We start from the raw sequence: 17,592 nt of genomic DNA, 5'->3' as shown, positions 1-17,592 counted from the left end.
AGATCACGGTGCGTCTCCGAAAAGTAAAAGTTGTTCCTAATATTAATCTAACAGGAAAGCATAAATAAAAGCATATGAAAGAGAGCAAATAAAGAACTCATGATGATTTAAATAAAAAGTATAATCTTTATTGCATATAAAAAAATACAAAAAGTTTAGAACAATAAACCCGCTCTATGTCGTTACAAAATTTCTTCTCCACTCCTGAGACTGCTAGCCTAGCTGCTCATGAAGTAGTCCCTTTCTATTCCTCTATGCAAAGCTCTAGAAGAATTTCTGGGCTCCCCCTCCAATGGGAGTACAAAAGCTTTTTTATAGGTGTTAGGAGGGAGGAGTTTTACATGATTTTTCGATGTGGGAGTAAAAAAAATACTAAGGACTAAAAAATAAATGAATGAGATAGAAAGATCACAAGCAGATAAAGAAAATATAAATTTTTCCTCTTGAAGTATTTCTAAATATATATTTTTTTTCCTTCCATCTGTTTGTCTGTCCCCACGAACCCCACACGCCTGCCTGCCTGTCGTGCCGCGCCTGCCTTGCGACCGCACCCGCATCCGCCCGCTCTTGGATCCGCGCCCGCGTCCATGCCGCGTGAACCATACGTGAACACTCTCTTTTTTTTTATTCCAAAAAGAAACTTTTATTTCTTTACAATGACGCTTATATCCTTTTTGGATTCATTGTATAGTATCTTCATTTTCTATAATACCATATGCATCCTTCTTTTATTTAAATTTTATTTTAAGTTTAATTTTCTTCAAATTTGAGTCTTTTTGATCTGCAAATCAAACTCTTTGTATCGGCGATCATCTTTCCTGTAAAATATAAAAAGAAGCATCAAATTCTTAATAAATAAAATAAATTAAATATAATTTTTTACTTTAAATGACTTAAATTAAGTATTTATCACACCCCCAATTTGAATTTTGCTCGTCCTCGAGTAAAATAGATATATCAGCATTGTGTGCCGACTCAGTCTTGAATAAAAAGTTAGGTTAGGCATCCCAAAAGGTAGATGATACCTGGTCAGACCATTAAAAAGATACTTTATTGGATTATCAATTTGATCCAATTAGTGGCTGAGTATTAACTAAAGAAATTTCAAGATCTTTTCTTTCACCAACTCCCCACTTTACTCTTTAAATCCTCTAACTTAATGTGAGATAGGTTTATTATCTTCTTGCAATTTAGTCTCCTTATTATCTACTCTTTTTTTTTAACATTGCCCACCTTTTTACGCGAACCACAACACTTACTTAGGCGAAAGAATCCGGTTACTCAGTAGGAAACTAATATATATATATATTTAAAGTAAATTTTAAGGAGAATTTTTTTTTTTTCATACCTCGACCTTTCCATCCAATCTCTCATGAAGCAGATTCTTTATTGAGATCAGTAAGAAGAGGGTTGTAGAATCACTCTTAAAATTTGGTCTAGTCTAAACCCTACTATTCATTGGATTTTTTTAATAATTTATTCCTCAGTATTTCTAAAATTATCTTGACTGTTAATCATTCATTGTTTAGGATGCTTAATTGACTCTTAATCAAAATAAAATTCGGATACACAAAACTAATTATTTCTGACCATACTCGAGGATTTGATTAATTTCCTCCTCCCCCAACTTAATCTACATTGTCCTCAATGGAGTAGAAAAGCAAAGAAAATAAAAGGAGAGAGTGCACCTGGGATAATTCTGCTTCGGAAGTTGAAGATGGCTTCATTGATTAATAGGCTCTTGTTCTAAATTCCTGCGACTGCGGTAAAGTAAAAAAAAAATATGAAATCGTTGGGTTGCCTCCCAACAAGCGCTAAGTTTTACGACTTCAGCCAGACTGAATTGAGTATTATGGCGGTATTGGATCCACTAAATCAATAGATTCAATTAATTCTCCATCACTAATTCATCTATGTAAGGTTTCAAAGACTGACCGTTCACTTTAAAGGTGTTCCCCTGTTTAGGATTTTTGAGTTCTATAGCTCTATGAGGAAATCCTGAGTTACAATGAAAGGTCCGTCCCAACGTGAGCGAAGTTTTTCAGGAAACAGACGCAACCTAGAATTGAAGAGCCAAACTTTTTGATTGGGCTCGAACATTTTTCATGCAATAAATTTATCATGGTATGCTTTAGTTCGAGCCTTATAAATTCTGACACTCTCGTACGCTTCATTGCGTAGCTCTTCAAGTTCATTTAATTGAAGTCTCTTATTGGAACCTGCATTTTTCATATCAAAGTTAAATTGCCGTATGGCCCAAAATGCACGATGTTCCAATTCCACCGACAGATGACAAGCTTTTCCGAATACAAGTCGATAAGGAGACATTCCTATAGGTATTTTAAAAGCAGTACGGTAAGCCCATAATGCATTATCTAAGCGTGCTGACCAGTCTTTTCTATCGGGTCTTACCGTTTTTTCAAGAATATGCTTGATCTCCCTATTGGAGACCTCAACTTGGCCACTTATCTGGGGGTGATAAGGTGTGGCAACTTTATGAGTTATTCCATATTTTTTCATTAGTATGTCGAAGTGCTTATTTGTGATGTGTGTACCCCCATCGCTAATTATGGCTCTTGGGCATCCAAATCGACTAAAGATGTTATGTTGAATGAACTTGATCACGATTTTGTGATCATTGGTTCAGGTTTCCATAGCCTCTACCCATTTTGATACGTAGTCCACTGCTACCAAAATATACTCGAATCCAAATGAGGAGGGAAAGGGTCCCATGAAATCAATTCTCCAAACATCAAAAATTTCTACTACAAGTATAGGGGATAGGGGCATCATATCTTTTCTCGAAATATTTTCTGTTTACTGGCATCGCAGGCAATTACGACTGAATTCATGTGCATCTTTGAATAGTGTCAGCCAATAAAATCCACTCTGCAGCACTTTTGCTACAGTTTTTCTTCCACTAAAATGTCTCCCACATGCTGAAGAATGGCAAAAAGTGAGAATGCTTTGAAATTCACTCTCGGGGATACAATGGCGAATAACTTGGTCAGGACAGTATTTGAATAGTTCAGGTTCTTTTCAGAAATAATGTTTAATTTGCGAGAAAAATCGATCCTTTTCTTGTTTTGTCCCGTGAGAAGGTACTTGTCCTGTTGCCAAGTAATTGACAATATGGGCAAACCATGGAGGACGGCTAGAGGAGATTGCAAAAAGTTGTTCATCAGAAAATTTCTCTTTGACCTCATTTATGCCTATCGTGTGTTCAACTAAGATCCTGGAGATGTGATCAGCTACCACATTCTCGAAACCCTTCTTATCTCGAATTTTCAGATCAAATTCTTGTAAAAGAAGGATCCATCTGATCAAACACGGTTTAGTATCTTTCTTTGAGAGGAGATATTTCAGAGCCGCATGATCAGAGTAAACTAGAACCTTAGACCCTAACAGATATGAGCGAAATTTTTCAAGGGCGAACACTACTACTAGTAGCTCTTTTTCTGTTGTGGTGTAGTTTAATTGGGCATCGAAAAGAGTCTTGCTAGCATAATAGATCACATGTGGCTCCTTATTGATTTTTTGACCTAAGACGGCACCTATTGCAAAGTCAGAGGCATCACACATAATCTTAAATGGAATGGACCAGTCAGGGAGTTTTATTATGGATGCTGTTGTCAGGGCTGTTCGTAATGTGTTGAATGCTTTCAAACAGTCTTTGTCAAAGACAAATGGTGTGTCCTTGGCCAACAGATTGCACAAGGGTCTTAAAATCTTGCTAAAGTCTTTGATGAAGCGTCTATAAAATCTGGCATGACCTAAGAAGGATCGTATTTATCGGACCGAAGTAAGGGTGGTAGTTTTGAAATGACCTCAATTTGGCTTTATCTACCTCGATCCCTCTTTCAAAAATAATATGTCCTAATATAATTCCTTTCCGCACCATGAAATGGCTCTTTTCTCAACTTAGGATCAAATTTGTCTCTATACATCATTGAAGAACCTTGGTTAGGTTCTGAAGACAATCATCAAAGGCAGAGCCAAATACTGAAAAATCATCCATGAAGATTTCTAGAAATTTATCGACCATATCAAAAAAGATGACCAAAATGCACCATTAAAAAGTGGCTGGTGCATTGCAGAGACTGAATGGCATACGTCTAAATGCAAATGTTCCATAAGGGCATGTGAAGGTAGTCTTTTCTTGATCAGCAAGAAATATCGGGATCTGGTTATATCCCGAATATCCATCTAGAAAACAGAAGAAACTTTATCCTGCTAGCCGTCCTAAAATTTGGTCAATAAAAGGCAAAGAAAAATGATCTTTTCTAGTAACGGCATTCAGCTTTCGGTAGTCCACACATACTCGCCAACCAGTTGTTGCACGAGTAGAAATTAATTCACCCTCATCATTCTCTATTACGGTAATACCTGACTTCTTAGGTACTACTTGGGTTGGACTAACCCACTGGCTATCTGAAATTGGATAGATAATTCCAGCATCTAGCCATTTCACTACTTCCCACATATTCGGGTTCAATCTTCGTTGCATGTCCCTATGTGGTTTTGCCTCAACCTCGCAGTGAATATGATGCATGCAAATAGAAGGATCTATACCCTTCAAATCGGCAATTGACTACCCTATAGCCTCTTTATGCTTTTTGAGTACCCCAACAAGTTTGTCTTCCTGATCGTTGGTTAGGTCAGACGCATGATCACTGGAAGGGTATCATTGGATCCAAGAAATGAATATTTCAATGTGGCAGAAAGAGGCTTTAGCTCTAGAGTAGGTGGTGCTTCTAAGGATGGTACCAAAGGGCTTGATTGAATTGATAATTGCTCGTACTTTACAGTCCAAGGGAGATTGGTGCTAAAATTGGGAGGTTCTAGCAAAGTATGTATTTCTTCAGTGTATCCATCAATATCAAAATTATCCATTCCAAAATGTGTTAGGCATGCCTGTAAAGGATCTGAGTTGAGCAAGGCAGGAGCTTTATCTTCTATAACTTCCTCTAACAAGTTGATCTCATTATGGTCGTACACAGGTGGTCTCAAAGATGCATTGAAAATATTCAACCTTAGCTTCTTATTTTCGAAAGATACATCCATAACTCCAGTCCTACAATTTATACAAGCATTAGCGGTTGCTAAGAAGGGTCTACCTAGGATGATTGGTATTTGGTTGGGGTTGCTGTCAGATTCCATATCCAGCACAAGAAAGTCAACAGGAAAGTAAAATTCATCTACTTTCACCAATACGTCTTCCAGCATTCCATGGGGTACCTTAATGGATCGGTCTGCTAGTTGTAAGATCATTGTCGTGGGTTTTAATTCTCCAAATCCAAATAGGTCATATACAGAGCTCGGGAGAAGGTTGATACTTACACCCAAATTTAATAATGCCTTCTTAATCGTGAGGTTCCCTATGACACAAGAAATAATTGGGGTACCTGGATCTTTCAGTTTGGGTGGGGCAATTTGCTGAAAAATTGAGCTGGCCTGCTCAGTTAGATGAATTTTTCTTGGTATTTGTGCCTTTGATTTTCATTTATGTGTACACTGGTCCTTTAGAAATTTGGTATAGGTCGGAACTTGCTTAATGGCATCGAGAAGAGGTAAGTTTATTTGGACCTGTTTAAACAGTTCTAATATTTCATTCATTTTTATACCCTTCTTATCAAGAGGCAGAGAGGATTCTAAAGCACTGAAAAATGGAGCTGTAGGTGCAGGTGCTGGGTTAACAGGTTCTTTCCTCTCTTCAGATTTCTTCTTTTCTGTTGTAGCTGAAATTGGTTGCTCTTGTTGTTGGATTACTTCAGGTTGATTTAAGATTTTTCCGCTTCTAAGGGTCATGATCGATTTGGCTTGTTCGAAAAAAGTTTCAAGACCAATGGAGCTTTCAGCCATGTACTGACCTTTTGGGTTATTAATAGGCTGACTAGATAATTTGCCTTCTTCCCTCCTACTGAAAGCTATTGCTAGCTGACCTATCTGGGTCTCTAGCTTTGCTATTAATTGCGTATGGGAGTGAAGGAGTTGGGTATTCATTTCTAGTCCTTTAAGTGCTTGCAGTACCTTTTCTTCGAAAGTCGAGCTATGAGTACTGGGAGTGGGTTGAGGAGGGTTCTGGTATTGTGGCTAGGATGGATGCCTAAAAGTTACATCCGGATAACCTGATCTTTGTTGCACCGAAGGAACCACTGGTTGTGATTTCCATGAAAAATTCGGATGGTTTCTCCATCTCGGATTGTACGTACTAGAATAGGGATTGTTCCCTAGTCTATGAGTAGTTTGGGCTTGATGGACTTGGTCTTGTACATGTTCAGGAAACTGTGGTGCAACCGGACAATCATTCACACAATGAGTGGGGCTCGAACACAATGCACATATATCTTGTATCTGACGGGATGGAGAAGGTGACTGTCCTATACTTAATAATCGATCTAACTTTTGGGACAATTCATCTACCTTATGATGGATATCTATGGCATTTTCTACTTCATATATTCCATCTCTCTTTGGGTTTAACATGGGTTTATCTCTAATAGAGGCAGACATATGATGTAATGAATTTTCACTTAAAATTTCAAACAGTTGCCATGCCTCATCCTCACTTTTCAGCATGAATGTCCCACCGCATGATACATCGACTATTGGTCGATGTCTTTCAGATAGCCCATCATAAAAATATTGGATTAACTGCCACTTGGGTACAGCATGGTGGGGATATTTTCTAATAAGGTCCTTTAATCTCTCCCATATTTCATGAAATATTTCTCCATCTAATTGGAAAAAACTAGTTATGGCTTTTCTTATTTGATTAGTTTTTTCTATGGAAAAATATTTCTTAAGAAACTCTCCTTGCAGCTGGTCCCAGGTTGATATAGTCATAGAATCCAAAGTATGTAGCCAGTATTTGGCTTTGTCCTTAAGTGAGAAAGAAAATAATTTTAACCTAAAAGCATCATCGGAGAAGTTGTGAATTTTGACAGTTTGGTATATCTCAAGAAATTCTTCAAGATGTTTATAAGGGTCCTCATTACTAAGTCCATAAAATGAAGGTAACATTTGGATTATACTGGACTTAATTTCATATTGAGTGGCCTCCACAGGGGGCACTTGAATACAAGGAGAGTAGGTATATGTGGAAGGAGTAAAGTACTCCTTCAATGAGCGTGGAGGATTAGCCTCACCAGGTGCAGCCATGTTTCTAACTCGGATAGTCCTAAGAGTCTTTTCTAATTCTTCGTCTAATGGTTGCAATTCGGATTTTAGTGATCATCGATCTAACATGCAACTAAAAGGTCTATGTAGGACTATCCTAGTCAAGAATTTTTTTTTTATTAAGAGGAGAAGAGAAGAGAGAAAAGAGTTCTAAAGAAGAGATTCTAAGAAGTCCTAAAACTAATAGAAGAATTAGTTGTGGTTAGATTTTAATTACAATCAAGTTAGTACGCGGTGGACTCTCTATCCTAAAGTTATCCTAGTTCTAGACAGCTCCTAACTGTAGTTAGCCTTCAAGCCCTCCAAGTCGGAGCTTGACCAACCAACTGGCCAGGTAAGTGTAAGGTTGGTGGGAGTCCCCCAGTTGCTTTTCTTAGACACCAATTAGATTGGCCAGGTCAGCGAACGGAACCAATTAAAAACCACCTTCCTTCAGGCTCAGTCGTCCCACAAACCACTTGCCTAGACTCCAGCTAGCTGACCAAGTCTAACCCGGTTCAACTCTCAAGGTCACTTGTCCTAATGAGCTCGAAATCCTTAGGGTCAACGTCTAATTAATTTTAGATTAAGATTTAGGTTATGCAAATGCAAGGGAGTAATTTGTGGGCCAAGGAAGGGTGATTAAATCCCCACCTTATCTTAGTTAATGGGTTGCGCCCTTAAAGTTAATTATGGAGATGCAATGCAAAGAAATAAGGTGTCCAATCAAGTTAGAAATTTTTATATTTAAGGTTACGCTATTTTATTTAAGTGTTATGAAATGTCAGTGGCTTTTTTTTTTTAATTCAACCGTGCCAAGGTCCCCGACAACGGTGCCAAAATTTGATACGTAATCATTGATAGCACCAAAAATAACTCTACTCACTATGTAGGTAGGATGAGTCGAGATCGTATCCTCAGGGACCTTTGGCTAAGTTGAGATTACAAAATAAAAGAAAGAAGCATTGTTTTGATTCAGAAAATAAATTATTTTAAAATTGATGTAATTAGAAAATAAAGAGCTGGGAGTTTGGAATTAATTTTACACTAGCAGAGTTGTATCTCTTTTTTAATTAAATAGATACGATTAACCTTAGAAAAAATACTTATCTTTTCTGAGCACACCCCGTACCCGTAGATCATGGTGTGTCTCTGAAAAGTACTAGGTAGACAACTCTTCTTTTCTCGATACGTTCCGTACCCGTAGATCACGGTGCGTCTCCGAAAAGTAAAAGTTACTTCTAATATTAATCTAACAGGAAAGCATAAATAAAAGCATATGAAAGAGAGCAAATAAAGAACTCATGATGATTTAAATAAAAAGTATAATCTTTATTGCATATAAAGAAATACAAGAAAGTTTAGAATAATAAACCTGCTCTATGTCATTATAAAATTTCTTCTCCACTCCCGAGACTGCTAGTCTAGCTGCTTATGAAGTAGTCCCTTTCTATTCCTCTATGCAAAGCTCTAGAAGAATTTCTGGGCTCCCCCTCCAATGAGAGTACAAAAGCCTTTTTATAGGTGTTAGGAGGGAGGAGTTTTACATGGTTTTCTAATGTGGGACTAAAGAAAATACTAAGGACTAAAAAATGGATGAATGAGATGGAAAGATCACAAGCAGATAAAGAAAATACAAATTTTTTCTCTTAAGTATTTCTAAATATATTTTTTTTCCTTCCATCTGTTCATCTGTCCCCACGAACCTCACGCGCCTGCCTGCCTGCCGTGCCGCACCCGCCTCGCGATCGCACCCGCGTCCACCCGCGCTCGCATCCGCACCCACGTCCATGCCGCGTCCATGCCGTGTGAACCATACGTGAACACTCCCTCTTTTTTTTTATTCCAAAAAAAAACTTTTATTTTTTTACAATGACGCTTATATTCTTTTTGGATTCCTTGCATAGTATCTTCATTTTCTATAATACCATATGCATCCTTCTTTTATTTAAATTTTATTTTAAGTCCAATTTTCTTCAAACTTGAGTCTTTTTTATCTGCAAATCGGACTCTTTGTATCGGCGATCATCTTTCCTGTAAAACATAAAAAGAAGCATCAAATTTTTAATAAATAAAATAAATTAAATATAATTTTTTGTTTTAAATGACTTAAATTAAGTGTTTATCATCCCCTCCCCACCAGCGATGTACTTATCGGCTCAAGTAAGGAGCTCAAGGAGGTCACAAGGGAACCTCTTCAAGAGGGAAAAGTATAAACTATTTGCTTTTAGCCCTTTCTTGTGGGTTGACATCATGACCGAGTGGTCCAGATCGATCATTAACTTCCACCATGGCTTCTTTAAAGCGACTCATGTAGCTTTGGAGAGACTCTCCATCCTCCTACTTGATGGAGAAGAGGACGTCAGTGCACTTTTTTGGCTTCTGGTTGCTCTAAAGCTGAGCAACAAATTGGCGATCAAACTCCTCGAAAAAGTGGATAGAGTTCAATTGGAGCCAGGTGTACTAAGCTCGAGCAGCTCTTTAAAGAGTGGCAGGGAAGGACTTGCACAGCAATGCATTTAAGGTTCCTTACAACATCATGAGGGCCTTAAAACTCTCCAAGTGGTCATAAGGGTTGGTTGTGTCGTCATAGACCCCATGGATTATGCCTTGAAGCGATGGAAGATCTACTCTTCTATGATGTGCTCTGGGAAGGGAGGGCAAGTAGTTAATAGAGGCTCTCCTCCAAGAGCCAAATGGTGTTAATGGAGGATCTCGAGATTGTAGTCCACCTCTTGGATCTTTCGATCTAGCTCGCCCTGTCAGTCAGTCCTCTTTTCGGGTCGGTGGCTCGCAGATCTGCTCACGGACGAGTGTTGCAAGAAAAAAGAAAGTGAAAGAGAAGAGGAAGGAGCAAATTCGCACTCCTTACTTCGCTCGCTAGTTGAGAAGTGAGATTGACGATGGAGTGAAACTCGCTCAGGGCTCGAATGAGCAAATCGGACATCTTGGGGCACTCCTTCCAAACTGACAGGGCATGACTAGCCACTCCCTTATAGACTTTTTGAGAGAGGAGCAGGCTCCAGGTATGTCAGCATCGGATGATCGCTTAGCACGGGAGCAGGTAGATGAGCTATTTGCTGTAGGCTTTGCACTATAGTGGTGAGTGCCTAAACCTGTAGCAAAAGCTACTGGAACTACTTGGAGATGACGGCAAGGGTGGCAATGTCTCCAAGATACTGAGATCCTAGTGACCCTGATCAAAGTCAGCAGGCTCCGTCGATACTTTCGAAAAAATGGTGGAGGTTGTTGCCGCAATCTTCTTGTTCCTCATACTCAATCAATGGAAAAGGGGAAGCTCGAGACTTTGAATGCAGGTTGGATTTTCCTCTAGTGCCAATCTATTGCTCTCTGGGAGATGATCTGACTTAGGCCACTGAGTTGGAGTCGAGAAGAAGAGAAGTAGTGGTCTTTCGATGGCTGGCCAAGATCTCTAGGATGAATGCGAGTCGGCGCTTGGTCCTTGAGCTAGCTCTGTAAAGCCACCAAAAATATGAGAAGTCCTCATGCTGGGTGGGGGGTTCTCGATGGTGAACCCTCTGATGCCTAAATCAGTCTCCCACAGATGCAAATAGAAGAGATCTGAGCTTTCAAGTTAGATTTGTGGTGATTGAGATCAAGTATGAGGTAGAATGGAAAAATGGAGTATGGAGGTTCGATGGACTATAGATGATACTTGGAGTGTACCGATGGGTTCTTAGATGAGCTCAGTATATAAGGGAGAGATAAATCCAATATGTATAGAGTCTATCTTGAAGAGTTGGCATGCAGAGCAAGTGTTTACTTATCTGGAAGGTTCGAAGAAATTGGAGTTTATGCACGAAAGTGGATACCTATTGTCCAGAGGATGCATGTCATTCCTTCCCTTAGTGCTCGTAGAGGCACCTAAATTATTGGAGAATAATGTTTTGCATGTCTTTAATTTGTTGAGGTTGCATAGTAGAAAAATAAAACTGACAGTTTGTTGTCTAATGAATGGAAGGCTTCAAAATTTCTCTGACACGATTATGAGAATCCATGTGTTGGTGATCTGTTGCCCATCCTGCCAATAGCACAGTGGATGGAATGTTTTAGATGTATCAGATGGTATTTAAAAATTACCTATCGGATCTAGTAGCATTGGCTGCAAATGAAAGGATCGGAGAAGAAAGGATGGCCGAAAAAGACCGAAGAGGGCTATCATGGGGTCACCTGAACCGAATCTAGAAGCAAGTTTCCAACTATGCCCTCAATAATTGAACTTGGCGATTCTTGACTCTTGTCCATCTCGTAGAGAGGCAAGGTTGGAAAGTCGTGACTAGATTCCTGTCTGTCCCTTATCAACTTCCAAATTACTTATTTACGAGATTGATATATAAATTAAAAATGTGGAAAAATTATAATGAGGTTGGAAGTCTTTTCAAGAAAGAACTTCATAATCTCGATGACACAGGTTCGAAATCTTGTACTCAAGTCCATTCGAGAGAAGAACTTCATGTTAAATGTGCCACTTCGCTTGGATCTCTTTTTCAAAATAATATAAAAAAAAAATTAATTATCAAAATAATTTAAAATCTAATTTTTTTATCAAAGTAATGCAAAAGAGAAAAACGCAATTTTGAATGACGTTTCTTCCCCTTCCACGTCATTTTGAATGACGTTTCTAAAAACGCCATTTTGAATGGCGTTTTTATTTTTCCCACCAAAAAAAAGAAAAAAATCGGAAAAGAATGGAAAAAAAATAAATTTTAAAATTTCAAATTAATAAATAAATTAAAATTTTAATTTTGATTGAAATTTAAAATATAAAAATTTGAATTTGTAATTCAAATAAAAAAATAATTTTAGATGATTTTTTTATCAAATTATTTTTTTAAAAAAATATCTAAAAAAATTTTAAAAAATAAAAAGTGCCATTAAAAAATAAAAATTTTAAAAAAATCGAGAAAAATAAGAATAATAATTTGAAATTTAAAAAAAATAAATTTTTAAAAATTAATTAAAATAAAAATATCATTTCAAATTACTTTCTCAAATTAAAATTAATTTATTTAAAAAATATTTGAAATAAAAAAATAGCCTAAAAAATTTCATAAAAGCAGAAAGAAATGAAAAAAATAAAAAAATAATATAATTATAAATTTGAATAAAAAAAATTAAAATTTTAATTTGAAGTAAAATTTGATAAAAAAATAAATGCATAAAAAAGTGAAAAAATGAGGAAAAAATGTGAAAAAAAGAAATTTATAAATTAAATTTTTAAAAAAATAAGAATTTTAACTTTAATTCAAATAAAAAATATAATTTTAAATTACGTTGTCCATTTCAAAATATTTTTTAAAAAATTATCTCAAGAAAAGAAAAAAAATATTGTAAAAAAATAAAAAATACTCTAAAAAAGAAAAAAAAAAGAAAAAATAGAATTAAAAAAAATAGAAATTATAATTCTAATTAGAATTATAATTTCTAATTATGCTTAATACTTCTAATTAGAATTATAATTTCTAATTATTTTTAATTCTATTTTTTCCTTTTTTTTCTTTTTTAGAGTATTTTTTATTTTTTTTACAATATTTTTTTCTTTTCTTGAGATAATTTTTTAAAAAATATTTTGAAATGGACAACGTAATTTAAAATTATATTTTTTATTTGAATTAAAGTTAAAATTCTTATTTTTTTAAAAATTTAATTTATAAATTTCTTTTTTTCACAATTTTTCCTCATTTTTTCACTTTTTTATGCATTTATTTTTTATCAAATTTTACTTTAAATTAAAAATTTAATTTTTTTATTCAAATTTACAATTATATTATTTTTTTATTTTTTTCATTTCTTTCTGTTTTTATGAAATTTTTTTAGGCTATTTTTTTTATTTCAAATATTTTTTAAATAAATTAATTTTAATTTGAGAAAGTAATTTGAAATGATATTTTTATTTTAATTAATTTTTAAAAATTTACTTTTTTTAAATTTCAAATTATAATTCTTATTTTTCTCGATTTTTTTTAAATTTTTATTTTTTAATGGCACTTTTTATTTTTTAAAAAAAATTTATATATTTTTTTAAAAAAAATAATTCGATTCAAAAATCATCTAAAATTATTTTTTTATTTGAATTACAAATTCAAATTTTTATATTTTAAATTTCAATCAAAATTAAAATTTTAATTTATTTATTAATTTAAAATTTAAAATTTTATTTTTTTCCCATTCTTTCCCGATTTTTTTCTTTTTTTTGGTGGGAAAAATAAAAACGCCATTTTGAATGGCGTTTTTAGAAACGCCATTCAAAATGGCGTTTTTAGAAATACCATCTCTGGTTTCCTTTTTTTTCCACCTTTCCATCCTGAAAAAAAGAGGTGACGTGGAAGAGGAAGAAACGCCGTTCAAAATGGTATTTTTCCTTTTGCATTACTTTGATAAAAAAATTAGGTTTTGAATTATTTTAATAATTAATTTTTTTTTATATTATTTCGGAAAAGAGCTCACTTCGCTTGTGTCTCGCAACAAAGACATAAGAGAGAGCCATGATAAAACAAAATAGTTGCATTTAGTAAAGAGAACATAATTATAAAACTGCATTTCTAGAGATAAGCTGGGCTTCCAGCGACAACATGGAAATCATCAAGGAGTCTGCTTTATAACATAGTAATTATTTAATCTATTTCTTTTTAAATTTGTATAAAAAAGATGGATAATATCCATAAGCTAATTCATTAAGGAAATGGAGAGGTATAAATCAAAAGTTTGAGCAGGCCAAAGAGTTCAAAACTAAAGAAGGAACGGGATCTAGACAAAAACACACAACCCTCCTCGGCATACTCGATTTTAAAATAGAATGAAGTGGCACCCAGTCCTTTCTATCATGGCTTGATCTGTTATTTATATTTTTCCTTTCTGAATAAAGGCATCATGAAGAAGTGTTGTAGGTGATGTATGATGGTGAGGAAAGCTATAAGGGAGCAAGAAATTTTGCAAATCATTTCCCTCACTGGTTTTGCTTGCCTTGTAAGCTAAGGGAGCAAGAATAGTTTACTTCAAAAAAAAAAATAGGGAACAAGGAGAGGCTGCAAAATCATCATTTGCTTCGCTTGTACACAATCATACCTGCAACATATTAGCGGTTTAGGTAGAGGGTCATGAGCTTTATTTGTTTGGCATTGGCCATCCCTTGCTGTAAAGCTCCGCTGAGAATAATAAATCAATTGATAATTAAAAATTAGTAGACCAATACCAATATTTCATTGTCTATAGTTGGTTCGGGTTGGTACAAGAATTTGCATGCAGGCTATAGATATAGTTCCAGAGGTACTAAAAGTGTTCTTCCATTAAAAATGCATTTTTCAAAAAAAAATAATATATTGATAAAGTATCACGATTGTTTTCTTCTTTTTATAGTAAAACATAAGAGCCTCTCTAATAAGATATGTAATCAAGGTTTATGTAACCATTTCATGTGAGGCATCCATGCTAATAAATCATTTCCTTGCAAGCTAAATTTGATAGCTCTCTCCCTCCCCAAAAACAAAATATCCTAAATCCCTTTCTCAAAGTAGGATTTGGGCCCAAATATATCTCGTACAACAAATTAACAAGAACCTTTATCAAATAGATAAGTTGGTACCTTTAATTAAATGAAAAAAAAAAAAAGGTTCTTTTAATTTGTCCTCACTTTTAAGGACCAGGGGAGGGTTGGCTGTTGAAATTTGCGCCACCCCAGTGATGCCCCATCCTACTTCTAGAGCAATCACAAGGAGAGCAGTACCCACTCTCTCAAAATCAAGTAAGAAATTATTAATACAGTTGAACAATTCAATCAGTACCTGAGCTTTTATATGGCGACATTTCTCCATATCCTATATATATTCTTCTATATTTATTCAACCCATATCACACGTTGGAAGTCCTCATGCATAAACTTAAAAATAAACAAAAGCAAAGCCTTCAACAAATGAAGACACCATCCCCTCCCCCCTCCTCTTCTTTCTCCCTCGTCAGAAAGGCTCGTCTCTCTCCCTACCTCTTCACCATATTAGCTTTCATGGCTTTTGTTGCAGTTCTATACGGCGAAGACTTCTTCAGCCAACAACTACGGCAAAGTCTAGATCATGACCAGCGCATCTCAAAGGCCGGTGGGTTTGGCTGAAGTGCTTCATCCTGTTCTAAGTTCTCTAAATATTATATGGGAGGAATTGTTATTGTGTGTTCTTTTTCTGGGTTAGTTAAGAAGAGGGAGAGATTGCCATTCGCCATAGGAGAGACTGAGGGAAGATGCAATGTTTTCAGTGGGCGTTGGGTGAGGGACGAATCACGGCCACTCTACGAGGAGTCAGATTGCCCATATATACAACCACAGCTAACTTGCCAGAAGCATGGGAGGCCTGACAAGGAGTATCAGCACTGGAGATGGCAGCCTAATGCTGCTCCCTTCCCAGGTTCCTCTCTTTCCATCATGGTTTAAAACAACAGCCATTCCAACATGCATCAGCTGTTATGTTCCTACAAGAAAACCATGACAACATCTTGTTTCTGAACAATAATGGCTGTTATAATGATTTCAAACAGCATCATAAATCAGATGATTAATTTCATCCTTTTCCTCAAGTGTTTGACATCATTTGTTTGAGTCATGAAAGAATATTTAGTCTAAATATAATATTGCAAACTGTGTCATCATTTGCTTATTTTACCAGTTGTTTGCAGTAATATTTTCTGTGTGATGGTAATTACTTTTAGTTTTGCTACACCATTAGGATGATGTGCTTTGCCATTAAATTTGATTCCTTCAATATTCTTAGCGTGTGTGATGCTGTTATCATAAAATATATACAGTTTCAATGCTACGTTGATGCTCGAGACCCTTCGAGGGAAGAGAATGATGTTTGTTGGTGATTCCTTGAACCGAGGTCAGTTTATCTCCATGGTCTGTCTTCTCCATTCAATCATCCCGAAAATGCCAAATCCATGGAAACCTTTGACTCACTAACTGTCTTCAGGGCCAAGGTGACATAAAATTCTTAGTTCTATTTTTTTTTTTTTTTTTTACTTCGAATCTACTCTGTTACCCAGAATGATGCCCACCTCTGACATCATTTTTTTAATTCTTGTTGTGCTTTCATGATTAGGACTACAATGCAACTATTGAGTTCTATTGGGCACCATTCCTTCTTGAATCAAACTCTGACAATGCTGTTGTCCATAGAATATCTGATAGAATAGTTAGGGAAGGTTCGATCGATAAGCACGGCCAGAACTGGAAAGGAGTCGACATTATGGTATTTAATACCTATCTTTGGTGGATGACCGGCCTCAAGATGAAGATCTTGTAAATTCTTGCTCTTATCAAATTAATTTATCAAGTCTTCTTGTCTCCTTTTAGCTCAGAATAGATCTCATTGTTTTCTTTGACAGGCGAGGGCCTGGATCCTTCAACGATGAAGTGAAGGATGTTGTGGAGCCATCAACAGAGGATGCTTACCGTATGGCATTAAAAAGTATGCTGAAATGGGTGGAGAAGAATATGGATCTTAAAAAGACAAGGGTCTTCTTTACCAGCATGTCACCTTCTCATGGAAAGTGAGTAATTCTACAACATATGGTCTATATATAATAATCCATGAAACTATAATGATACCTAATTATCAGACTACTTGCTAGTAATTTGACTAGAAATTTTAGTCAGAATCTTATAACTTCAACCCAAATAATATACCAAGCAGGTTGGACCTGTTTTTAGTCTAGCCTCCGGTGGCTTATTTGCTAATGAAGGGCTTGCCAAGCTGAATATGAACTATAATTTGATCAATAGGAGCATAAGTTGGTGTCTAAAGATTGGAAATTTGGCAGGAGCATAGACTGGGAGACGAACCTGGCCGTAACTGTTACAATGAAACAACGATGATCGAAGATCCTACATATTGGGGATCGGATTGCCGGAGAAGCGTAATGAAGGTGATTGGAGAAGTGTTCAGCGAAACGGAGATACCGATCACATTTCTGAACATCACCCAACTATCGAGTTATCGCAAGGATGCCCACACTTCAATTTATAAGAAGCAATGGACTCCATTGACCCCTGAGCAATTAGCAAACCCTTACAGCTATGCAGACTGTGTGCATTGGTGTTTGCCTGGCCTTCAAGATACTTGGAATGAGTTGCTTTTCACAAAGCTTTTCTATCCTTAGCAGTCATGGATGAAGAATCATTTGGTGCATTTTGCATTTTATATTTTATCACATAAAAAATGTATCATATAAAATTGAAAGAAACAAAAGATTAGGATTGAGCATCATTATAATGTTTGTTATTAGAAGATTAGATTGATTTTTTTGGCATTTTTGGTTGCATCAATTGAAATGGATGCATAATAAAACCTTTGAAGTCGGCAAAATACGGGGCTCTCAACTGTCACTACAAGAAGAAAACTCATGGCCCCATGTGTCCGGTGATGAAAT

At 35.8% G+C, this 17,592-nt stretch overlaps 1 protein-coding gene and 1 non-coding gene across 2 annotated transcripts; both read left to right on the top strand.

Moving 5' to 3' along the window:
- The first annotated feature begins 6,668 nt into the window (after positions 1-6,668).
- On the top strand, positions 6,669-6,774 carry LOC140858355 (small nucleolar RNA R71). The gene has a single exon (XR_012141919.1). It is a non-coding gene; the product is annotated as a small nucleolar RNA R71 (small nucleolar RNA).
- An 8,080-nt stretch (positions 6,775-14,854) lies between these two features.
- Positions 14,855-17,190, top strand: LOC105045068 (protein trichome birefringence-like 33). Its single transcript, XM_010923231.3, is given in 9 exon segments — positions 14,855-14,920; positions 15,195-15,269; positions 15,360-15,554; positions 15,557-15,572; positions 15,970-16,085; positions 16,088-16,140; positions 16,263-16,462; positions 16,549-16,713; positions 16,984-17,190. Coding segments are annotated over 9 exon segments (936 nt in total). The 5' UTR covers positions 14,855-14,859; the 3' UTR covers positions 17,039-17,190.
- Positions 17,191-17,592: the final 402 nt, after the last annotated feature.

This window comes from Elaeis guineensis, chromosome 5, assembly GCF_000442705.2.
Source record: "Elaeis guineensis isolate ETL-2024a chromosome 5, EG11, whole genome shotgun sequence".
Classification (NCBI taxonomy): Eukaryota; Viridiplantae; Streptophyta; class Magnoliopsida; order Arecales; family Arecaceae; genus Elaeis; species Elaeis guineensis.
The sequence above is the reverse complement of the archived record's forward strand: the minus strand, read 5'-3'. Positions and strand labels throughout refer to the sequence as shown.